The 27163-nt window shown below is 41.7% G+C and overlaps 1 protein-coding gene across 1 annotated transcript in view; it reads right to left on the reverse strand.

The window, feature by feature from the left end:
* NALCN (sodium leak channel, non-selective) overlaps window positions 1-27163 on the reverse strand; it is a 1068865-nt gene that overhangs the window by 237380 nt on the left and 804322 nt on the right. The window contains exon 16 of the mRNA XM_040425261.1: window positions 1403-1539. Within this exon, the coding sequence (XP_040281195.1) occupies window positions 1403-1539 (137 nt within the window). The remainder of the gene's footprint in view (window positions 1-1402; window positions 1540-27163) is intronic.

Here is a 27163-nt window from a genome sequence, read left to right on the forward strand (position 1 = left end):
CTTTACCACACTAAAATGTTCCTTTTTTACATAGTAGAAGGAATGTTTATTTATTTACTCACTTATATAGCGCTGACATATTCCACTGCTCTTTACAGACATTATCTTCACTTACTGTTGCCAGTGGAGCTCACAATCTAAGTTTCCTATCAGTATGTCTTTAGAGCGTGGGAGGAAACTGGAGTACCCGAAGGAAACCTACAAACACAGGGAGAAACTCCTTGCAGATGTTGTCCTTGGTCAGATTTGAACCTAGAGATGCAGGGCACCAGTTGCTGGGCACCAGTTGAGCACCATGTAATCAAAATGTATTTTAAATAGAAACATTTCTGCAATTGTATTTTTTTCTAAACATTTTAATTATTTTATACTTCTTTTGAAAGCTTTGAGAAAGGAAAATATCTTTTTTTTTAACTTTTTCATTTTTACTTTTTTAACTTTTTACGCTGCCACGTCAGTAACTTAGTTGTTGCAGTCATATGAAATCATAATCTGGTGACCTAAAGTGAGTGTTGAATGACAGTGATGCAAATATATTGTGTAGCTCCAGACTTTTATTATACTTATTATGCCTGGCACTCTAAGCAGGTGATTAGTTAAAGAGCCATGGAATGGCTCCACTTACTCTCTTGTAAAAAAAAAACTGCAGGCTGATTGTCTGAAATTACAGTAACAATAGTGTTAAATGACCAATAAGCACTCACTGGAAAACAGCTTTATTGTGATAAATGGGCAACTGTTGTGGTGCACGGCAATGGTTAACAAACATAGTGGCACCATTGTGCCATGTAATATGATCAGAAAGTTTAGAGGAGTCGCTACCTTCAGCTTACTAGTTTAGAATATTTTGCCTAGCCAGGAAGTCTCATTTTTGGTACATGTGATTTCAGGGCCTATAGCACTTATGTGAGGCATGCTCTTGTACACAGTACCACTCTACAAAATACTAAATGGATTCTGGGCACTGCACCCGCTTTTCCATAGACATCTGGCTTTGGTCGTGAAGCCACAAATAAATTTGGGAGGGTGAGCATAATTATTATAATTTAAAGCGCCATTAATTCCATGGCTCTGTACATCCAGAAAGAGTTACACAAATATAAAAATACAATAGACAAAAAATACAATAGACAAGAAACTATTAAGAGAATGGTACAGAAGGGTAGAGGACCCTGCCCGCAAGATCTTACAATCCATAACAGCTTGACCTTGGTTTTCCCATGTATTAAATGGAAGAAGCTCCCATGTAAAAGTTCCAATGTTACAACACAAAGCCATAGCATATTTTATGTAAGCCAGTCTTTTGGACGAAGGACCTCTACAATTAAAATTAATCTAGGAGCCTCTTGGTTATGTAACCTGGGCAATGACTGTATAAAACATAAAATCAAGCCAATATTACCTTATTTTTGGGACGGTGAAATCAGAAGGCAATTTGGAGATCTTTACCATCTGTGGCCTGTTGGGAAATTTTTCAAAGATACGTAGACGCAGTGGTAGTTTTTCTTTGGTGTCAGCATTTGCTTCACTTTGTTTCAACTAAACAAAAGCATGGAGAAAATACTGAGACACTGACCACAACAGACAGAAGATGGCAGCAAAGGTACATTTTTCACTCACCATCTATATTAGAAATCCATTTCTTATATTTACAGTACTAGACTAAAAGTGCATTGCAGAAAACACAGTGCATATATTTTAATAGCAATACCATACATAGATTTACCATGTTCAGAGTACATGTTTGTTGCTGTGTCATAACCATTACTAGGTACAGCATGTGCAGTTTGAAGATAATGCATGCTTGGCTTGCATTGACAGCGGAATGTATATGTTGTGCTGTTTCTTCCTGTACCTCTCCTAGCAACACACATTACTATTATTAAAATGCCACATGAAAATAATACAGCCCTTTATTATTAGTATTATTTATTTTATAAATCCTCAAATGTAAAAATAAAACCTGTTCACAGTCTTGTAGTGTGTGTGTATATATATATATATATATATATATGAAGAGATGTATCACTATTCATTAACCATAGAAAATGACAGAACTCTTCATCAAATGCTGCATGATTTATTATCAGGTACTCTACAATATAATTTGGACACAGATAAAAACTGCCGCTCAAATCAGAAGTAAGGGGGACCTATAGTAACAACCACAAAGTTGACCCAGGGGTGCACCTAGCCTTTCTGCTGCCTGAGGCAAAAACTAAAACGACTCCCCCCAATGCCAATTCCTTAACGTAACCCCTTTGCCACAATGATAGCCATGGCCCTTCCATTTCAGAAATGTAGCCATCTTTGTTAAAGGGCTATTTTTTGAATAGTTTAAAGAGGACCTTTCACCTTTATAAACGATGTTAACTGAGTATGCTGCCATATAGAGCGGCGCCCGGGGATCTCACTGCACTTACTATTATCCCCGGGTGCCGCTCCGTTCTCCCGTTATAAGCTCCGGTACCTTTGCTTCTTAAGTTATAGTAGGCGGGTCTTCTCTTGTCCTGTGGGTGTCTCCTTCTCCTAGGCTGCAGCGCTGGCCAATCGCAGCGCACAGCTCACAGCCTGGGAGAAAAAAAACTCCCAGGCTGTGAGCTGTGCGCTGCGATTGGCCAGCGCTGCAGCCTAGGAGAAGGAGACGCCCACAGGACAAGAGAAGACCCGCCTACTATAACTTAAGAAGTAAAAGTACCGGAGCCTATAACGGGAGAACGGAGCGGCGCCCGGGGATAATAGTAAGTGCAGTGAGATCCCCGGGCGCCGCTCTATATGGCAGCATACTCAGTTAACATCGTTTATACAGGTGAAAGGTCCTCTTTAAATACAAATGTGAACTGCTCATACCAGATCATAAGCAATTGTATGGAGCAAACTACAAACCAAGTAGAGCAAGTGAACTATTGGTTAACCTCAGATATACCTCTCAGAGAGATCATAAATTCCTAAATAACTTAAAGTGAGAGTACAGATACTCGAGAGAAATACAGGGAGTGCAGAATTATTAGGCAAATGAGTATTTTGACCACATCATCCTCTTTATGCATGTTGTCTTACTCCAAGCTGTATAGGCTCGAAAGCCTACTACCAATTAAGCATATTAGGTGATGTGCATCTCTGTAATGAGAAGGGGTGTGGTCTAATGACATCAACACCCTATATTAGGTGTGCATAATTATTAGGCAACTTCCTTTCCTTTGGCAAAATGGGTCAAAAGAAGGACTTGACAGGCTCAGAAAAGTCAAAAATAGTGAGATATCTTGCAGAGGGATGCAGCACTCTTAAAATTGCAAAGCTTCTGAAGCGTGATCATCGAACAATCAAGCGTTTCATTCAAAATAGTCAACAGGGTCGCAAGAAGCGTGTGGAAAAACCAAGGCGCAAAATAACTGCCCATGAACTAAGAAAAGTCAAGCGTGCAGCTGCCAAGATGCCACTTGCCACCAGTTTGGCCATATTTCAGAGCTGCAACATCACTGGAGTGCCCAAAAGCACAAGGTGTGCAATACTCAGAGACATGGCCAAGGTAAGAAAGGCTGAAAGACGACCACCACTGAACAAGACACACAAGCTGAAACGTCAAGACTGGGCCAAGAAATATCTCAAGACTGATTTTTCTAAGGTTCTATGGACTGATGAAATGAGAGTGAGTCTTGATGGGCCAGATGGATGGGCCCGTGGCTGGATTGGTAAAGGGCAGAGAGCTCCAGTCCGACTCAGACGCCAGCAAGGTGGAGGTGGAGTACTGGTTTGGGCTGGTATCATCAAAGATGAGCTTGTGGGGCCTTTTCGGGTTGAGGATGGAGTCAAGCTCAACTCCCAGTCCTACTGCCAGTTTCTGGAAGACACCTTCTTCAAGCAGTGGTACATGAAGAAGTCTGCATCCTTCAAGAAAAACATGATTTTCATGCAGGACAATGCTCCATCACACGCGCCCAAGTACTCCACAGCGTGGCTGGCAAGAAAGGGCATAAAAGAAGAAAATCTAATGACATGGCCTCCTTGTTCACCTGATCTGAACCCCATTGAGAACCTGTGGTCCATCATCAAATGTGAGATTTACAAGGAGGGAAAACAGTACACCTCTCTGAACAGTGTCTGGGAGGCTGTGGTTGCTGCTGCACGCAATGTTAATAGTGAACAGATCAAAACACTGACAGAATCCATGGATGGCAGGCTTTTGAGTGTCCTTGCAAAGAAAGGTGGCTATATTGGTCACTGATTTGTTTTTGTTTTGTTTTTGAATGTCAGAAATGTATATTTGTGAATGTTGAGATGTTCTATTGGTTTCACTGGTAAAAATAAATAATTGAAATGGGTATATATTTGTTTTTTGTTAAGTTGCCTAATAATTATGCACAGTAATAGTCACCTGCACACACAGATATCCCCCTAAAAAAGCTAAAACTAAAAACAAACTAAAAACTACTTCCAAAAATATTCAGCTTTGATATTAATGAGTTTTTTGGGTTCATTGAGAACATGGTTGTTGTTCAATAATAAAATTAATCCTCAAAAATACAACTTGCCTAATAATTCTGCACTCCCTGTATATCCACCATTTTATGTTAAATGACAAGATTGAACAATTGAACCACCATCTTATGCATGCCACCATTTTATTATACTTTATTCAACACGTGTTTTGTACATGGACTATTTGCTGCGGAGGCGGCAGTGTTATATATTAAAGAGAGTCTGTAAGCACATTTTCCCCTTTTTAACAGTTCCCATAGCGCTGTAGCCGCAACACAGATGATTAAAACGGTACCTTTATATGCTTTTGTGGACTTGTCGCAGCATCGCAGTAGCTTATGCGCATGCGCCGGCTAACGGATCATACAGAGAGGTAAATTTATCTGTATGATCCGTCAGCCAGCGCATGCGCATAAGCTACTGCGATGCAGTACCAGCAATGGGCATCGCAATGCGCATGCCCCGGCCAAGGAAGTCAGCGCGCAGGCGCGGAATCTCGCTGAGGGGGAGAGAAAACAGATGGGCGGGCTGCGGAAGAGGCTGGGCGGGGATAAGAGCCGAAGAGGCAGAGCTGCCTGGGCACCAACGCGGTGGACGCTGCCCCTGGGCACTTGCGAGCCCTCATTTACATATGCATCAAAGTTCGTTTTTGGCAGTTTTACAAGTCCACAAAAGCATATAAAGGTACCATTTTAATCATCTGTGTTGCGGCTACAGCGCTATGGGAACTGTTAAAAAGGGGTAAATGTGCTGACAGACTCCCTTTAAGAAAAATTCAAGTTAATAAAGAAGTTATTTCAAGAATTTGGTGTGCTCTTTAAACCTACTGTTTCCATAGAACGGCGCTAGAGGAATTACAGAGTAATAGACAGTCTGGTTAGACTAAAAGGTCAAAGATAGCGCAGACGCTGCCGCCTCCACATGTGAGACGGGCAGCGTTGTATGTTTGTTTGTCTGTACCGCGTGCCTAAGCCTGAACTCATGATGATTTGATATAAAGAAACGCGTTGAGCGCGATAATTGGGCGATAATTAGGTGCATACAAAGTTTAGCTGCTAGGAATAGGGCGCTGTGCCGTCCCGGGCACAGAGGTTCTATTAGGGTGACATTGCTAGGGGTAATAAAGAGGTGGATTTAGGGGTGAAGTTTAAGCTGACACAGTGTGAGTGCGAGACTCAGATAGAACACTGGATATAGCAAATCTTCCCTTTCCCCTCCCCATTTGCAGCTTTTGTCTCCCCAGTTCCCGGCTTTTATTAGGGATTCCTCACCTTGCAAGCTATACCCTTCTTGGCGATTGGCTGTTGGTCATAAAAGGACCGTAGAGCTATTGTTGATCAAGAGACATTTCCTCCTCACACCCTGTAGCAAATGATAGGGGGTGTTTCTGAAGGAGGATTTTCTGGCTCATACCCGTTGCCAACCCAGCTGTGTCTATAGCTGAGCAAGGGTTTATCCCTACTAGGATTAATTCTGCAACAGTGAATCACTCTCGTTCTAATATTTTAATGTGAAACAATTAAGTTAATATTTTAATACAAATACATATAAACGTTCTAGTTATCAGTGAAAATATTTAGAGGTGAACATAATCCAAATACATCTTAATCAGTGAATTGGAACCACACATGTATCAAATATATTCTAATGGCAGAAGAACTCAGCAAATCTTTACTTAGACTAATATATTCTCTATCCCTACTTGCCTAAAATCAACATATATGTAACAAATGTACAGTACAATGTATATTCCCCCGCCAATCCATTATGTATCCCTATCCTATAGATAGAGATAAATGTTTGTTAGAAATTACTTAATAACTTAGAACATACTTATCCATTTATGCCCATTTAGGGAGCCATAGAGATCCAGACACACAGTACAAATAGTTCCCACATAGTTCATATATTGTCAATGTTGAGAAAAACAACTGGGTCCCAAACTGTTGTGATAAATATTGATCTCTTGTGCTGACTACATACCTACTGTATTATGTATTAATTAAAGGGATTATAAAGAAAGGTAAAAACATGGCTGCTTTCATCCCAGCAACACCAGGCAAGTCAAATAATTGTGTATGGTATTTTGGCCCAGCTTTATTAAAAGGAATATGTCACCTGAGAAGAGTATAGTGGCATGACGTAAGGACGTAGGTGTGCCGCGATCATGCCCTCTCCCTCCTTCTCTCCCCCACCGTATGACCTTGTGTGAGGAAATCCTGGTGTCCCTGTCTGAGTGCAAGGGGGTGGACACCCTCCATGGTGGAGCATCTGCCCTAACCTTTTGAGTTTCTCCTGCCTGCATGAGGATCCCGAAGAGGCTTAGAGAAGGCACAAGAAATCGAGGAGAAAGTGAGTACTAGCAGTATACCACGGAGGATCGGTGCCATTAGTCATGTGGTGTAAAGACGTAGTGAGCCAATGGCGCAGCTGACCAGACTGACTGGAGAAATATGATGTATGCGATCTATATGCGTCCCAGGAGTCGGTTTTCCTTAGAGCGTGAGAAGTTGGAAGGTTGGTGGTCTGCTGGAGGAAGTGTGAACATATAAGGATTGGTACACCACAGAAAATTACTACCACTCTATACCTAAACTGTGTTGCTGGCATGAGTCTGAGGTGCACAAAGAGTATTTTTTTTGTAACATGTCATTATTTAGACTGCTAGCTTGTTTTCTTCTGGTGGTGTGGTGGCGGCCTGAGACCTAAGTGGCATACGGGAACTTATGTTTATAAAAAATGGGGACTTGGAGGTACTTGCAGGTTTTCAGAGAAAGCGTGGGTCTATATATTTAGCATACTAGAAAGGGTCATAAAGGAGCACTGCTACCTCTTACTTCTACTGTCTTTTTTTTTTGACTGGAACTTTGAACCGCACCTTACTGTCAGAAAACTCCAAGGTGGAATCCTGTTTTAACAGACGCTGGAGAGTTAAGGCTTATAGTCTTAGTATATATGGAGAAAATACTACATATTTAATATAATCTAATAGACAAGGAGCTGGTGTGGCTGAGTGCGGTTATTTATTTGTTCCCTACTTGATGTGACCACTGATATTTGATTTTTAAAAGTAATTATGGGACATTGATTGGACATTATTAATTATGGCTCGACTTTTTTTTCTTATTAAATTTATTGATATATTAGATCATGTTATTAAATGTAGGATATTAATTACTTATGATTTAGAGGTATTACGATGCATTATAAAGGAGCAGGGCTTTCTCTCTCTTACATCTTTAAGGATATCGTATAAGAACTCGGAAATAGCACTAAAAGCATTTTATTTTTTGTAAATGGCAAGGTGAGACTTTACCTCTAATGGACTGGTTATGAATTAGGGTATTAAAGATAGGTAATACATGGAGAAGAAAAAATTTCAATATATAAGGACTTTGTGTGGTAAAGACTGGCTGATTCTTCCCCTGCTATTTAAGGTGATGAGTTGATTAATCAGGATTGATGTATATTTGGGATATTCATTGGGTATTATGTAATAGGGGTAGCTTCTCTCCTTTTACTTAATTTATTGATTTATCTGGATTATGTCATCAAGAATATCAATTAATCTCTGTATGAATTGATATTGATCATTGGGGGGTGATTAGCGGGATATTTGACCTTATTTAAACTATTTAAAAAAATAGCCTTTAACAAAGATGGATACAGTTCTGAAATCCCCGCCACAATGGCACAGAAGAACCAGGGATATATGGAAGGAAAGGAGGATGGTGGTGATCAAAATAATATCGGGGAACCCCGAGAAAGGGGTCATGAGAATGTCCAGAGTAAAAAGGAGGGGTTGGATATAAAGATAAATAAGATTGACTAGCAAAAGGACCCGGCTTCTCACAGGTATACTTCATCTATTTGATTTAATGTTTGTGTGTGTCGTTAAAAGATATCGACAGTATCCACTATAACCCCCCACAGCGGCCGCCCCTTTATTAGTGACCTCCACAGTACCCCGTCTCGTTAACAGTGATTTCCACAATAACCCGCCCATTAAAAGTGACTGTTCCCTTAACTGTCCCCTTAACTGTGACCTCCACAGTTCCCTGTCCCCTTAACAGTGACCTCCACAGCATCCCGCCCCATTATCAGTGACCTCCACAGCAGCCCACCCCTTTAACAGTGACCTCGGCAGCGGCCGCTTCTTTATTAATGACTTCATCAGTACCCCATCTCCTTAACAGTGTTTTCCACAACACCCCGTCCCCTTAATAGTGGCCTATACAGCAATCTGCCCCTTAACACTGACCTCCATAACGGACCGTCCCCGTTACTGTGGCCTCCACAGCAGCCTGCCCCTAGAGTGGCCAGAGGTCTGGTTTTAGGCCAGACAGTCTGGCTTTCAGACTCCCTGTCCTCCGTCCAGGCCCTGCGCACAGGTATGTCCTTTTGAACAGCTCACTCTGAGACAGCAGCACTGTGCTGTCTGAGCGTTAGCTGCAGGGAGAAAGTCACCGTCCCTCCCACCCCTGCAGCTGACAGAAGTTGATTTTTACCTTCATTTTTAAAATCCCTGTCGGCAGCGGAGTGGGATGGGGCGTGGCCTAAACAGATCAGGGGCGTGGCTTAGCTGGACCCAGGGGTGGGGTTTTTAAGTCCGTATTTTGAGGGTGGCCTGAATGGCCACTCTACCTGACCCCTGAACTATGACCCCCACAGCACTCCGCTCCCTTAACAGTGTCATCCACAGCACCCTGCCCCTTTAAAGCTGACCTGCAGCAGTGAAGAAAAATGGCTGGGTTGTAAAACCTGATGTAAAACTGTGTGTATGTGGAGACTGAGGACCTGCAAGCTTCTATTGGCTGATAAGGGACATGTGACTGTGTATGGCAGTTGGGATATGAAGAGAAAGACCTGCAGGCTTCTATTGGCTAATGTAGGTCATGTGATGTGCCATATTAGCATTTTGGGGAATATCTAAGGAACGGTACGTGCTAGAGAGCGGAGACCCGGTGCCGAATTTTGTGATTGTAAATGCGACGGTGCGGATTCCTTTAGCGGACATATATACACACACACATACATACACTCAGCTTTATATATTAGGTATACTACCAAAGTGGAAGATATACTATGTGCAGTGAATAAATCCAATCAATACTTGGTAGATTTAACAGTAAAAGTTGCCTCCGTCCAAAATGATATTACCCTGATAAAAGATGAAGTGAATAAAATGTGGGATAGGATTAGGGAGGAAGAAATATCTATCAGAAATGTGAAAGAGGAGGTGGTTAGAATTAATAAAAGAATGGATGAAATGGAATCTGATAAAAAGGTGTTGAAAGAGAAGCTCACAGATTTAGAGGATAGGGCTCATAGATTTAGAGGATAGGGCGCGGAGATATAATATTTGTGTAGTGGGCTTCCCTGAAGGAATAGAGAAAGATGACCCAGCAGGGTTTATCCAAAAGTAGTTGATAGAGGTAATTGGTTCTGAATACCTATACCCATGGTTGGAGGTGGAACGTGCCCATAGGATTCCAACTAATAAACCTCCTGCTGGGAGCCCTCTTAGAGCAATTCTGCCAAAGATGATGGGCCAGATTTATCATTAGCTCAAGTCAAAATAATGGAGTGAAAAAGTTGGAAATTTATTTATTGGCTCTGCTCGCCAGTTTTCTGAAAGTGGCTGTGTTTTCTTATGTAAATGAATCTCTAGACAGATTTACTATTGCGACAATTTAAAAAAGTCCCAGAAAATTGCGTAAAAATTGCACCAGTTCACTCCACTGAGGACCATGCTTATCTTATGCAACTTTTTAATAGAACATGCGACTTTTTCATAAACACGTGCGACTTTTGTAAAGCCACTTACTGAAGGATAAACTGCTACCGTCAAACCACATTTATCACAATATTAAAGGACCATTAATAAATCTGACTTAGCCAAAAGTAACTTTGGACATATGTAAAAGTGGAGTAAGATGTAAGTGTAATGATAAATCTGGCCTGATGTGTTCAAAGACAGGGATTTGGTGTTGAGAAGAAAGAATATAATTGCAGTAGAATAGAAATTTACCCAGATTTTTCAAGAGAAACACAGAATAAATGTAGAGAATATCGAGACATCAAAAGAAGACTTATGCAGGCTAAAATGAAATACTCCATGTTATACCCGGCAAAACTGAGAATCTGAGGATCAAGTCTTTTTTTTCCCTAAACCTGAAGAAGCAGTGGAATAGTTAGATATTAAGGGATTATGAGTTTATACCTCTGAAAGGTATGAGTTTATAAGGACTATTATGTATTCGGTGGCGGGAAGGGGTGGTGGGGGAGTGTGCAGGGAGGGGGGCATAGGTAGATGGAAAGAGGTTTATGAGGTGGCATTTCCTCGTGAACCATAAAGATGGGTTGAGGGTTGGAAGGAGGGTGGGAGGGAGTTATCGCAGGAGACACTGAGGTTAAAGATGGTATAAAAGGGTGTTCCACTCGGGACTGGTTTGTATGACTGTATATTATAATATATGGTTATGACACATAGGGTATTCACGTGGACTGTGAGAGCGTTGGCAGATAAGATAAAAAGGAGAACAGTTTTTGATCTAGTAACTAAACATCTTCCTGTGATTGTAGGTTTAGTTTAAATTCATTTGATATTAGAGAAAATGTATTATAGAAAAAAGAAATGGGCTCAGTATGAATAACATTCATGCCTTTCAACACACTCACGTGGTGTGAGTGTATATATTGTGACACATATTATTCTGGGAAAACAGGTATCACTGATTTAAAGCCAGGTGAGGTCAAATACTGGACCGGATTTTAAGTGCCGATCCGGGTTTTGGCAGCACCTGGCTGTCCTTAAATAGGCAGCTGGGCTCAGAAGCCATGTCTGTGTGCTGGGATCTGAGGCCTATGCTGCGCTGAAGAGATGAGACCCGTGTGTCAGGGTAACCGGCTGGTTAAAGCCTGTATTTGGACTTTCTGAGGCAGGACTGCCAGGAAGGTGACTTTTTGTTATATTAACTTGCCATTGGGTGTGAAGTAACACCAGCACTGCAAAAGTGACGTTTTGTTTTTGGCACCATGTGTGAATAAACACTGAAGTTTGAATTACGAACTTGTATTTTGCCTCTGTACTGCGCCCGCTTTTCCTAACTACCAGAGCGAATCCCCACAATATACATAAGAATGTAGAATATGAACCAATGGTACAGATGATAGATAGGGATGGAAGATTTGATTTTTCATATTGTCGCTGGAACGGGATGATCTGTGTGTTTTGTATATATTCCTCCACCTTTTGCAATGCAGTTTATGTCATGGTTAGCTGAATTTGTATGCAGCAAGAGTAAGTGTCCGATACTAGCGGTGGTAAATTTAATAGTGTAATAGAGATGGAGAAGCATAGAATATCTACCATACCTGGTCGGAAAGAAACAGCAGGAGGTAACACTTTACTTTTTAGAGCATGTCAGGAAATGGCATTAATTGATATTTGCCGCTACTTATACGGAGATAGGAAAATGTTTTCATGCTATAGTCGTTCATACAACACTATGTCAAGAATTGACCTTGCATTGATTAGTCCCGATTTTATAGAGAAGATGGTTAGCATGAAATATGAAGCACATAGTGTCTCTGACCACTCCCCTATATTGCTGGTGGTGAAAGAAAAGGAGGTTGATAGGGAGGCCAGGAGGTTCATATTGAATCCTCATTGGATTTTGTTAGTTAAAGAACAAGACCTCATAGGTAATGAGATTAAAGAGTTTTGGAATAGAAATGTCAGGTCAACTCATATTCATTTTGTTTGGGATGCACTTAAAGCATTTCTTAGCTGTTTATATTATGGGAAAATAAGGACAATGAGGGTAACATTTGCTAAAATGGATAAGTAGTTAGAGAAAGAGATTATAAATAATAACAGAAACTCATCAACAGTTAGCAAAGGCTATGGAGGAATATAAAAGTTATTTATTCAATAAAGCACAACATAGAATTTTTTTTCTTAGGCAGAGATATTTTTGTGAAGCAGGGAAACCTGGACTACTATTTACAAAATCAAAAAGGGAATAATAAAATCAGGTGCATTAAGATGAAGGATGGTAATATAATTCATAATCGGGAATTTATTAGGCGGGAGTTTGTTGACATTATATTAATCTGAGGTGGGAGGGGAAGATGAGGAAATAGATTCATATATAAACATGATAGATATACCAGTTTTAATGGATGAGGAAAGAGAAACACTTAATGTCCCCATACAGTTATGTGATTTAATGGAAGCTGTAAGAGATATTCTGGGGAATTCCTCCCCGAACTCAGATGAATTCCCATTTGAAATTTATAGGCACCCTCTTTATTGGAAGCGGTTATTATGCCCCTCTTAAAAAAAGATAAGGATGGACAGGAAATAGGATCATATAGACCGTGGTGATGTGTACAGTATAAGTGCTGGAAGGCGTGTATATCCCACCTAGATACCTCAGCTGGATGAGATAATTGAAAGCTGCAGTGGTTTCAGAAAAGTGTAGTTTGCTGAGACAGTTTTGTCTAGATGTTGTTCTGGGCTGGATTTCATGTGGACTGGGGGATAGGTTTGGTAGTGGGATCTGCCAGTCCACACCCTTCCACTACATGTATTGTCTTTTGCTGCTGTCATCAAGGAGGGATAACAGAACCCTCAGTGTATGACTTGGGAGGGAGAAAAGCTGAGGAAACCTGGGAGAGTGGAGCCTGAGAGGCTCTGTGTGGTCTCAGCCAGGAGGGCTGAGGGGCCACGAGGCTTTGTAAAGCCTGAAGATTGGGGGGCCAGCGACGCCTATGGAAGGAGGGTCAAACGGTCAGAGTCAGGAGGACTTCTGGACCATCTCACCCCAAGGGTGCTGGTGTGGTCACAGCCTGAAGGCTGCTGGACCGTATATGGCTGAGGAAGCCGGATCTAATCCCTTGTGTGAACGGCAGTCTATAGGTGAGGTAGAGACAACATGTGTATTAGGTAGAGCCCAGACGGGCAGGAGTTTATTTTCTATGTTTATGTGTGTGATGGTGCTGAAGTGCCAAAATACAGCACCTTTTGGACATGAACCCCGTTGTCAAAGGAGAAGTCTGTGATTGCGACCACCTGAGAGGGAGCGATCCCTTACAAGTCCAACATCTTTATTAAATACAGACTTTAAAATATGTGCGAAAGTATTAGCAAATAGGCTTAAGAAAGTGGTAAATAAGCTATTCATCCTGATCAAGCAGGGTTTATCCCTAAAAGGCATGGGCAAACAAATATCAGTAGAGTATTGGCAAATATTCAACTAGGGGAGGACCTCTCCATCCTATCGATGGATGCAGCGAAAGCATTCGACAGGGTGGAGTGGAAATTCCTCTGGAAGGTTTTGAATAAAATGAATATGGGGGAAAACCTTATTAAGTGGGTGTGGTTATTATATAGTTGTCCAACTGCTAGAATAAATGTTGATGGGGTATGGTCAGATTCATTTAAGTTATACCGAGGCACTAGACAGTGTTGTCGTCTTTCCCCTCTACCACGCGATCTTCCTAGAACCACTTGTGTGTAAAATCAGGATGGATGATAGGATAGTAGGATTTGGGGGAGGTGGGATTAGAGATAGAATAAGCCTATATGCAGATGATGTATTGATTTTTTTTAAAGCAGGATGGGAAATCCTTCCTTATGTTATGAGGATGGTAAATAATTTTGGAGCCATTTCGGGATTTGAAATAATTTGGGCAAAATCAGTATTTTTGCCACTGAACCTACAAGTTGGTGGCAATTTTGCCGATATTCGAATACTTAAACCTACAGAACAGTTTGAGTATTTGGGGATCAAAATCACTGCCAATTTGAAGGATTATAGTAATTAAAATCTATCCCCGATAATAAATAAGGTAAAAGATAAGAGTATGGCAGAAGCTTCCGCTGGCCCGAGTGGAAAGAATTGCTCTAGTGATAATGTTATTACTCCCGCAAGTTTTATACATATTGACCGCATGCCCAATTTGGATAGAAGATCCCTTTTTCAATTTGTTGGAAAGGATTATAAATGATTTGATATGGGGAAGAAAGTGAGTTCAGATCAAGCAAAAATATATATGGTTAGAAGAGGAGGAGGGGGGTCTCACCCTTCCTTATATGCAGGGTTATTACATGGCTGCACAAATTCAATAGTGTACCGGTTATGGTGGGGATGGGTTTATTCAGCATTTAATAAGCGAATGTAAAGGGACCCAGAAAGATATATTCAGTATTTTCGAAACAGGATATTTGGGAGTACTGGGGAAAAAATGCCAGATAAGTAGAATGTTGCAGAATGTATGGAATAAAATTAGAAAGATATTTGGGCTATCTCAAGCTCTTCATTACACTCCATTATGGCAGAATGTTAATTTAGGGGAGTTTTTGTCACTGGAAGATTATACATTTTGGGATAAGAGGGGTATAGTGACATCTAGTTACACAAGCGAGAATAAGGTCACTTGAGGAGTTGTGTGCAGGGGAAGAGGTTGATAAATTGACCGAGTTTAGGTATGCACAATTAAAACACACATATGAATGCACAAAGGATAAGAGATATTTTATGATTAGGGATCGTCAGTTTATGGATTTTTGTTACAATTGCAAAGAAATAAGGATTACAATGGCACAAATATATAAAAGAATTACGAAGGGATTAGGTAAGATGATTAAATTTAAGAGTGAGAATAAATGGGAACAGGAGATTGGGTGTAGGAGCGCACTGCAATGGGAAGCAACTTATAAAAACATAAAAAGGGCTTCTATATTAAGTAATCATAGATTAATACAATTTAATATAATTCATTGTTTTTATTACACTCCTTCACTGTTGATCAAGATATATAAAGATAGGGATCATAGATGCTTAAAGGGGTTGTCCCACAAAAAATATTCTACATGAAACCAGCACCTGGATCTGAATTAGGGTTGTTGCGACACCAAAATTTCGATTCGATTTCGATACCATAAATTATTGCGATACTCGATACCATTCGATACCATGCGGAAAAAAATTAAACACCAAAAAAGCCACATGCATTCCGCATTGAAAAAAAATGGTGAATCGCGCAGTTTTAATTTTTATTTTTTTCTGTTCCAGCGTTCACCGCATAGGAGATTTTTAAAAAAATATTTTAATAGTTTGGACTTTTTGGATGTGGCAATAGGTGATATGTTTATTTATTTATTGTTTATATATTTTATATGTAAAATTGGGAAAGGGGGTGATCTTTTAATCCCTTGTCCTATTCACCCTAATAGAGCTCTATTAGGGTGAATAGGACCTCACAATCTCCCTGCTGCCCTGTGCTCTGTGCACACAGCAGCAGGGATGTTACCATGGAAGTCAGGGCTTGAGTAGCATCCTGGCTGCCATGGTAACCAATCAGAGCCCCAGGATTACACTGCTGGGGCTCCGATCAGAACTGCCACTGCCACCAATGAGAAGGCGAGGAGACCCTGTAGCCACCAATGATTTTAATACTGGGTGGGTTGAGGGGGGATGGACTGCGCCACCAATGTTTTTAATACTGGGGGGGCACACTGTGCCACCAATGATAATTAACCTTTAATACAGGATGCATTAACTGCCGCTGATCGCAGCTCCCTGTCAGAGGCAGGGTGCCGGCTACGTGATTCTGCTGCTGGCACCTGCCTCCTGTATTAAAGGTTAAAGAGGACCTTTCATGGGTCCTAACATTGTAAACTAACTCAGGACATGTAGAGCAGCGCCCAGGGATCTCATTGAACTTACTATAATTCCTGGGCGCCGCTCCATTCGCCCGCTGTGGCCCCCGGTATATTCTCCAGCTCTGTATGCTAATTGCTAGCATCAGAGCAATGGGGAGGAGACTGCCCTTTTTTTCAATGGGAGATCCTTTTCCCTGGCTGTAGCGCTGTCCAATCAAAGCGCAGAGCGTCACAGCTAGGGAGAAGGTGAGTTGTTTTTTTTCTCCCTGGCTGTGACGCTCTGCGCTTTGATTGGACAGCGCTACAGCCAGGGAAAAGGATCTCCCATTGAAAAAAAGGGCAATGGGAGATCCTTTTCCCTGGCTGTAGCGCTGTCCAATCAAAGCGCAGAGCGTCACAGCCAGGGAGAAAAAAAAAAACTCACCTTCTCCCTGGCTGTGACGCTCTGTGCTTTGATTGGACAGCGCTACAGCCAGGGAAAAGGATCTCCCATTGAAAAAAAACGGCAGTCTCCTCCCCATTGCTCCGATGCTAGCAATTATCATACAGAGCTGGAGAATATACCGGGGGCCACAGCGGGCGAACGGAGCGGCGCCCAGGAATAATAGTAAGTTCAGTGAGACCCGTGGACGCCGCTCTACATGTCCTGATAGTTAGTTTACAGTGTTTGGACCCATGAAAGGTCCTCTACTATCATTGGTGGCGCAGTGCGCCCGCCATCTCTCCTCTTATTGGCAGCAGCGGCGACACAGGGGGGAGGGAGAGAGTGACTCCTTCTCCCCTGTGCTGCTGAGGGAACATGAGCGTGCTGACAGAAGTGCGCTCATGTTCTCTGATGCTAGGCTGTGCAGTAGGGCAGCCTAGTTTAGATAAATGTAAAATCCGGTATCGTATCAATACCGGGACAAAAGTATTGATTGGGTTGTGATATATTGATATCCGCAACAACCCTAATCTGAATACTTTTGTAATTGCATACAATTAAAAATTAAGTATAGCCACTAAGTTACTCAATAACATGGATCTGTATAGCGCCACCTGCTTTTTGTTTCTTTTCTTATTTCTTTGTTCTGCTCACTGAGATGGCTGCACATGCTCAGTTTAATCCTTCAACTGTCTCCTGAGCTGTAATAGGGAAAGCGGAGACACGCCCCCTTAGCTGCAGCAGAAGAGACACTCCCCTTGAGCTTTCAGCTTGATATAAATCTAGCAGAGCAATGAATGGGGAGATCTCTAGTTCCATATGAGGTACAGGGCTGGTTCTGTTAGAAAGAGATCGTCATGTACTATATGATGTCTGATTTTCATTTTTTAAATTAGTCGTAGGATAACCCCTTTAAAATGCCAACATGAAGAAGCAGATTTTAATTATCTTAAATAGAGTTGCCCGATTATTCAAAAATATTGGGGTAAAATATTTGAGGAGATGGGTAGGAGGATGGAGGTAAAACCTGTGGTAGGAATAGGACTTGCAATATTAGGATTCCTCCCCATGGATAAAGGGCATAAGAAGGAAAATATAATGTGGTTGAAAGAACTATTAATTGCAAGAGTAATAAGAAAGTAAAAAAATGCAGATCAGAAAATTACCCTGAGTTTGAGGAGTGGAGACAATCAGTGAACAGGATAAAGAATTATGAACGTGTATTATTTTGGGAGAAAAAACAGCTTAGACAATGGTAACAGATATGGGCAGGGTGGATTAGAATTCTCTGGTATGGTGTACTCCTGGACCCGAGTGGATGACCTCAGTTGGCTCCTGCGATAATAATAGGCTGGTCGTAGGGGGGAAGTGGGGGTAGTTGGGGGGAATAAATAATATATATATTTTTTTTATATTTGGAATATGGTGTTGGAGTGTACCCTGTCAGAAGTCAAAGGGAATATTAATGATATCAGTATCTGGATGATAGTTTATGGGAAAAGTAGAAGAGATCAAAGTCTCTGACTTGAGGAAAAGTTATTATCAATTATATGATTCGTATAAATTTTCGTATGTTTTACTTTTTCTGGTGTAATAAAATTGTAATCATGTTGTTAATGGGATTGAATGTATGCTCCTTTCTTTTTTTATTAAACAATAAACTATTTATTAAAAAAAACTATAATTAGAAGAAATGACCATCTCATTATCATTTACAGTGCGATGCGAAAGTTTGGGCAACCTTGTTAATCGTCATGATTTTCCTGTATAAATCGTTGGTTGTTACGATAAAAAATGTCAGTTAAATATATCATATAGGAGACACACACAGTGATATTTTAGAAGTGAAATGAAGTTTATTGGATTTACAGAAAGTGTGCTATAATTGTTTAAACAAAATTAGGCAGGTGCATAAATTTGGGCACCACAAAAAAGAAATGAAATCAATATTTAGTAGATCCTCCTTTTGCAGAAATTACAGCCTCTAAACGCTTCCTGTAGGTTCCAATGAGAGTCTGGATTCTGGTTGAAGGTATTTTGGGCCATTCCTCTTTACAAAACATCTTTAGTTCATTCAGGTTTGATGGCTTCCGAGCATGGACAGTTCTCTTTAAGTCACACCACAGATTTTCAATTATATTCAGGTCTGGGGACTGAGATGGCCATTCCAGAACGTTGTACTTGTTCCTCTGCATAAATGCCTTAGTGGATTTTGAGCAGTGTTTAGGGTCGTTGTCTTGTTGAAAGATCCAGCCCCGGCGCAGCTTTAGCTTTGTCACTGATTCCTGGACAATCTGCTGATACTGGGTGGAATCCATGTGTCCCTCAACTTTGACAAGATTCCCAGTCCCTGCACTGGCCACACAGCCCCACAGCATGATGGAACCACCACCATATTTTACTGTAGGTAGCAGGTGTTTTTCTTGGAATGCTGTGTTCTTTTTCCTCCATGCATAACGCCCCTTGTTATGGCCAAATAACTCAATTTTAGTTTCATCAGTCCACAGCACCTTATTACAAAATGAAGCTGGCTTGTCTAAATGTGCTTTAGCCCACCTCAAGCGGCACAGAAAAGGCTTCCTCTGCTTCACTCTCGCATACAGCATCTCCTTGTGTAAAGTGCGCCGAATGGTTGAACGATGCACAGTGACTCCATCTGCAGCAAGATGATGTTGTAGGTCTTTGGTGCTGGTCTGTGGGTTGACTCTGACTGTTCTCACCATTCGTCGCTTCTGTCTATCCGAGATTTTTCTTGGTCTGCCACTTCGAGCCTTAACTTGAACTGAGCCTGTGGTCTTCCATTTCCTCAATATGTTCCTAACTGTGGAAACAGACAGCTGAAATCTCTGAGACAGCTTTCTGTATCCTTCCCCTAAACCATGATGGTGAACAATCTTTGTCTTCAGGTCATTTGAGAGTTGTTTTGAGACCCCCACGTTGCTACTCTTCAGAGAAAATTAAAAGAGGAGGGAAACTTACAATTGACCCCCTTAAATACTCTTTCTCATAATTGGATTCACCTGTGTATGTAGGTCAGGGGTCACTGAGCTTACCAAGCCAATTTGAGTTCCAATAATTAGTTCTAAAGGTTTTGGAATCAATAAAATGACAACAGTGCCCAAATGTATGCACCTGCCTAATTTTGTTTAAACAATTATAGCACACTTTCTGTAAATCCAATGAACTTCATTTCACTTCTCAAATATCACTGTGTGTGTCTCCTATATGATATATTTAACTGACATTTTTTATCGTAACAACCAACGATTTATACAGGAAAATCAACAAGATTAACAAGGTTGCCCAAACTTTCGCATCCCACTGTATGTATCTAGAGTATGATACCTTAAAACTTTGTATGTGTTAATTGTTTCTTCCCCTTTCATCACAAATTTTTACTTTTTTTTTTTCTAAATGACAAAAATAACTAATTAATAAAAAAAAGGAAAGTGTCACCTATAATTTTTTCTGCCAGTGAAAACCAGATTGCAAGACAGAACCCCTTTTCTGTTTTAAATTTTATGATTGTAGATTTTTTATTGTAATTCCTGAACATGATTACTGAAAAAATTTAAGTTACAGATATGCTTTACAGCAGCCACATGGACCAAAGACACAGTGGACAGGAGGGAAACTCATTGACTTCTATAGGAAAGTTTTCTAGGCATGCAGGGATCAGGAGGAAGTAGAGAAGCTATTACCTATTGTGAATGTTGGGAATGGTGGATCTATCTATCTAAAAAAAATTATGAAAAAAACTTTTATTCACCCATATGGAAAATGCGACGTTTCGGCTCAGCAATAGAGCCTTCCTCAAGCGCTTGAGGAAGGCTCTATTGCTGAGCCGAAACGTCGCATTTTCCATATGTGTGAATAAAAGTTTTTTTCATTAATTTTTTTGCAGTGCTGCCAGTTTGTCTGGACTGTCTATATTGGGGTCTGCTTATCCCCTTTAGGGATGTTGCACCTGATTGCTTTTTTCTAGACAATGCTGCCATTCCCCCTTTTTAATTTCAGTATCTATCTATCTATCTATCTATCTATCTATCTATCTATCTATCTATCTATCTTAGTCTGTATTGATAAGCAGACAAATGCAGTAAAGGGAACTGTGCAGACCAAGAAATGGTGCCAAATATGAGGCTTAGTGGCCAGTCTGAAAACTGCAGGATGGTAGCTGTTTTTTTTTTATATACAGTGGATAGAAAAAGTCTACACACCCCTGTTAAAATGTCATGTTTCTTTGATGTAAAAAAATTAAAACAGATAAATCATTTCAGAACTTTTTCCACCTTTAATGTGACCTATAAACTGTACAACTTACCGTAGTTGAAAAACAAACTGAAACCTTTTAGGTAGAGGGAAGAAAAAATATAAATACAATAATATGATTGCATAAGTGTGCACACCCTTAAACTAATACGTTTTTGAAGCACCTTTTGATTTTATTACAGCACTCAGTCTTTTTGGGTATGAGTCTATCAGCATGGCACATTTTGACTTGGCAAGATTTGCCCACTCTTTGCAAAAACACTCCAAATCTGTAAGATTGCGATAGCATCTCCTGTGCACAGCCCTCTTCAGATCACCCCACAGATTTTCAATCGGATTCAGCTCTGGGCTCTGGCTGGGCCATTCCAAAACCTTAATCTTCTTCTGGTGAAGCCATTCCTTTGTTAATTTGTATGTATGCTTTGGGTCGTTGTCCTCTTAATGTTCAGCTTTCTAGCAGAAGCCTGAAGGTTTTGTGCCAATATTGACTGGTATATGGAACTGTTCATAATTCCCTCTAGCTTAACTAAGGCCCCAGTTCCAGCTGAAGAAAAACAGTCCCAAAGCATGATGCTGCCACCACCATGCTTCACTGTGGGTATGGTGTTCTTTTGATGATGAGCAGTGTTGTTTTTGTACCAAACATATCTTTTGGAATTATGGCCAAAAAGTTCAACCTTGGTTTCATCAGACCATAACACCTTTTCCCACATGCTATTGGGAGATTTCAGATGTGTTTTTGCAAAATGTTGCCTGGCTTGGATGTTTTGTTTCGTAAGAAAAGGCTTTCGTCTTGCCACTCTACCCCATAGCCCAGACATATGAAGAATATGGGAGACTGTTGTCACGTGTACCACACAGCCAGTACTTGCCAGATATTTCTGCAGCTCCTTTAATGTTGCTGTAGGCCTCTTGGTAGCCTCCCAGACCAGTTTTCTTCTCGTCTTTTCATCAATTTTGGAGGGACGTCCAGTTCTTGGTAACGTCACTGTTGTGCCATATTTTCTCCACTTGATGACTATCTTCACTGTGTTCCATGGTATATCTAATGCCTTGGAAATTCTTTTGTACCCTTCTCCTGACTGATACCTTTTAACAATGAGATCCCTCTGATGCTTTGGAAGCTCTCTGTGGACCATGGCTTTTGCTGTGGGATGCGACTAGGAAAATTTTCGGGAAAGACCAACTAGAGCAGCTGAACTTTATTTGGGATTAATCAGATGCACTTTAAATGATGGTGGGTGTATGCTGACTCCTATTTAACATGATTTTGAATGTGATTGCTTAATTATGAACACAGCTACATCCCCAGTTATAAGAGGGTGTGCACACTTATGCAACCACATTATTTTAGTTTTTTTTTTGTTTTCTTCCCTCCACATAAAAGATTTCAGTTTGTTTTTCAATTGTGGTACAGTTTATAGGTCACATTAAAGGTGGAAAAAGTTCTTAAATGATTTATCTTTGTCCCTTTTTTTTTCATCACAGAAACCTGACATTTAAACAGGGGTGTGTAGACTTTTTATATTCCCTGTAGGTATATGAAAATTTTTTAATAACATCACCAAAAGTTCTTTAAAATATGTTTAACATAGAAAGCTTTGTTTAAAGGGCATCTGTCAGCAGATTTATAGCTATGAAGCTGGCTGACCTATTGCATGTGCTCTTGGCAGCTGAAGGCATCTGTGTTGTTCCCATGTTCATACAGTGGCGGAAATAATTATTTGACCCCTCACTGATTTTGTAAGTTTGTCCAATGACAAAGAAATGAAAAGTCTCAGAACAGTATCATTTCAATGGTAGGTTTATTGTAACAGTGGCAGATAGCACATCAAAAGGAAAATCGAAAAAATAACTTTAAATAAAAGATAGCAACTGATTTGCATTTCATTGAGTGAAATAAGTATTTGAACCCTCTAACAAAAAAAGACTTAATACTTGGTGGAAAAACCCTTGTTTGCAAGCACAGAGGTCAAACGTTTCTTGTAATTGATGACCAAGTTTGCGCACATTTTAGGAGGAATGTTGGTCCACTCCTCTTTGCAGATCATCTCTAAATCCCTAAGGTTTCGAGGCTGTCTCTGTGCAACTCTGAGCTTGAGCTCCCTCCATAGGTTTTCGATTGGATTAAGGTCCGGAGACTGACTAGGCCACTCCATGACCTTAATGTGCTTCTTCTTGAGCCACTCCTTTGTTGCCTTTGCTGTATGTTTTGGGTCATTGTCGTGCTGGAACACCCATCCACGACCCATTTTCAGTTTCCTGGCAGAGGGAAGGAGGTTGTCGCTCAGGATTTCACGATACATGGCTCCGTCCATTTTCCCGTTTATGCGAATAAGTTGTCCTGTGCCCTTAGCAGAAAAACACCCCCAAAGCAAAATGTTTCCACCCCCATGCTTGACGGTGGGGACGGTGTTTTGGGGGTCATAGGCAGCATTTTTCTTCCTCCAAACACAGCGAGTTGAGTTAATGCCAAAGAGCTCTATTTTGGTCTCATCAGACCACAGCACCTTCTCCCAGTCACTCTCTGAATCATTCAGGTGTTCATTGGCAAACTTCAGACGGGCCTGCACATGTGCCTTCCTGAGCAGGGGGACCTTGCGAGCCCTGCAGGATTTTAATCCATTGCGGTGTAATGTGTTTCCAATGGTTTTCTTGGTGACTGTGGTCCCTGCTAATTTGAGGTCATTAACTAACTCCTCCCGTGTAGTTCTAGGATGCTTTTTCACCTTTCTCAGAACCATTGACACCCCACGAGGTGAGATCTTGCGTGGAGCCCCAGAGCGAGGTCGATTGATGGTCATTTTGTGCTCCTTCCATTTTCGAACAATCGCACCAACAGTTGTCACCTTCTCTCCCAGCTTCTTGCTAATGGTTTTGTAGCCCATTCCAGCCTTGTGCAGGTCTACAATTTTGTCTCTGACATCCTTGGACAGCTCTTTGGTCTTTCCCATGTTGGAGAGTTTGGAGTCTGCTTGATTGATTGATTCTGTGGACAGGTGTCTTTTATACAGGTGACTAGTTAAGACAGGTGTCCTTAACCACCTCCGGACCGCCTAACGCAGGATCGCGTTCCGGAGGTGGCAGCCCTGCGCAGAGTCACGCATATATGCGTCATCTCGCGATGGCCGAGATTTCCTGTGAACGCGCGCACACAGGCGCGCGCGCTCACAGGAACGGAAGGTAAGAGAGTTGATCTCCAGCCTGCCAGCGGCGATCGTTCGCTGGCAGGCTGGAGATGTGTTTTTTTTAACCCCTAACAGGTATATTAGACGCTGTTTTGATAACAGCGTCTAATATACCTGCTACCTGGTCCTCTGGTGGTCCCATTTGTTTGGATCGACCACCAGAGGACACAGGTAGCTCAGTAAAGTCCCACCAAGCACCACTACACTACACTACACCCCCCCCCCCCGTCACTTATTAACCCCTTATTAGCCCCTGATCACCCCTGATCACCCCATATAGACTCCCTGATCACCCCCCTGTCATTGATCACCCCCCTGTCATTGATTACCCCCCTGTAAAGCTCCATTCAGATGTCCGCATGATTTTTACGGATCCACTGATAGATGGATCGGATCCGCAAAACGCATCCGGACGTCTGAATGAAGCCTTACAGGGGCGTGATCAATGACTGTGGTTATCACCCCATATAGACTCCCAGATCACCCCCCCTGTCATTGATTACACCCCTGTCATTGATCAACCCCCTGTAAAGCTCCATTCAGACGTCCGCATGATTTTTACGGATGCACTGATAGATGGATCCGATCCGCAAAACGCATCCGGACGTCTGAATGAAGCCTTACAGGGGAGTGATCAATGACTGTGGTGATCACCCCATATAGACTCCCTGATCACCCCCCTGTAAAGCTCCATTCAGATGTCCGCATGATTTTTACGGATGCACTGATAGATGGATCCGATCCGCAAAACGCATCCGGACGTCTGAATGAAGCCTTACAGGGGCATGATCAATGACTGTGGTGATCACCCCATATAGACTCCCTGATCACCCCCCTGTCATTGATTACCCCCCTGTAAAGCTCCATTCAGATGTCCGCATGATTTTTACGGATGCACTGATAGATGGATCGGATCCGCAAAACGCATCCGGACGTCTGAATGAAGCCTTACAGGGGAGTGATCAATGACTGTGGTGATCACCCCATATAGACTCCCTGATCACCCCCCTGTAAAGCTCCATTCAGATGTCCGCATGATTTTTACGGATGCACTGATAGATGGATCCGATCCGCAAAACGCATCCGGACGTCTGAATGAAGCCTTACAGGGGCATGATCAATGACTGTGGTGATCACCCCATATAGACTCCCTGATCACCCCCCTGTAAAGCTCCATTCAGATGTCCGCATGATTTTTACGGATGCACTGATAGATGGATCCGATCCGCAAAACGCATCCGGACGTCTGAATGAAGCCTTACAGGGGCATGATCAATGACTGTGGTGATCACCCCATATAGACTCCCTGATCACCCCCCTGTAAAGCTCCATTCAGATGTCCGCATGATTTTTACGGATGCACTGATAGATGGATCCGATCCGCAAAACGCATCCGGACGTCTGAATGAAGCCTTACAGGGGCATGATCAATGACTGTGGTGATCACCCCATATAGACTCCCTGATCACCCCCCTGTCATTGATTACCCCCCTGTAAAGATCCATTCAGATGTCCGCATGATTTTTACGGATGCACTGATAGATGGATCGGATCCGCAAAACGCATCCGGACGTCTGAATGAAGCCTTACAGGGGAGTGATCAATGACTGTGGTGATCACCCCATATAGACTCCCTGATCACCCCCCTGTAAAGCTCCATTCAGATGTCCGCATGATTTTTACGGATGCACTGATAGATGGATCCGATCCGCAAAACGCATCCGGACGTCTGAATGAAGCCTTACAGGGGCATGATCAATGACTGTGGTGATCACCCCATATAGACTCCCTGATCACCCCCCCTGTCATTGATCAACCCCCCTGTCATTGATCAACCCCCCTGTCATTGATCACCCCCCTGTCATTGATCACCCCCCCTGTCATTGATCACCCCTCTGTAAGGCTCCATTCAGATATTTTTTTGGCCCAAGTTAGCAGAATTTTTTTTTTTTTTTCTTACAAAGTCTCATATTCCACTAACTTGTGTCAAAAAATAAAATCTCACATGAAGTCACCATACCCCTCACGGAATCCAAATGCGTAAAATTTTTTAGACATTTATATTCCAGACTTCTTCTCACGCTTTAGGGCCCCTAGAATGCCAGGGCAGTATAAATACCCCACATGTGACCCCATTTCGGAAAGAAGACACCCCCAGGTATTCCGTGAGGGGCATATTGAGTCCATGAAAGATTGAAATTTTTGTCCCAAGTTAGCGGAACGGGAGACTTTGTGAGAAAAAAATTAAAAATATCAATTTCCGCTAACTTGTGCCAAAAAAAAAAAATTTCTATGAACTCGCCATGCCCCTCATTGAATACCTTGGGGTGTCTTCTTTCCAAAATGGGGTCACATGTGGGGTATTTATACTGCCCTGGCATTCTAGGGGCCCCAAAGCGTGAGAAGAAGTCTGGTATCCAAATGTCTAAAAATGCCCTCCTAAAAGGAATTTGGGCACCTTTGCGCATCTAGGCTGCAAAAAAGTGTCACACATCTGGTATCGCCGTACTCAGGAGAAGTTGGGGAATGTGTTTTGGGGTGTCATTTTACATATACCCATGCTGGGTGAGAGAAATATCTTGGTCAAATGCCAACTTTGTATAAAAAAATGGGAAAAGTTGTCTTTTGCCAAGATATTTCTCTCACCCAGCATGGGTATATGTAAAATGACACCCCAAAACACATTCCCCAACTTCTCCTGAATACGGCGATACTACATGTGTGACACTTTTTTGCAGCCTAGGTGGGCAAAGGGGCCCATATTCCAAAGAGCACCTTTAGGATTTCACAGGTCATTTACCTACTTACCACACATTAGGGCCCCTGGAAAATGCCAGGGCAGTATAACTACCCCACAAGTGACCCCATTTTGGAAAGAAGACACCCCAAGGTATTCCGTGAGGGGCATGGAGAGTTCCTAGAATTTTTTATTTTTTGTCACAAGTTAGTGGAAAATGCTTATTTTTTTTTTTTTTTTTTTTTTCATACAAAGTCTCATATTCCACTAACTTGTGACAAAAAATAAAAAGTTCCATGAACTCACTATGCCCATCAGCGAATACCTTGGGGTCTCTTCTTTCCAAAATGGGGTCACTTGTGGGGTAGTTATACTGCCCTGGCATTCTA

Source organism: Bufo bufo, chromosome 3, assembly GCF_905171765.1.
Source record: "Bufo bufo chromosome 3, aBufBuf1.1, whole genome shotgun sequence".
In the NCBI taxonomy this organism is placed as follows: Eukaryota; Metazoa; Chordata; class Amphibia; order Anura; family Bufonidae; genus Bufo; species Bufo bufo.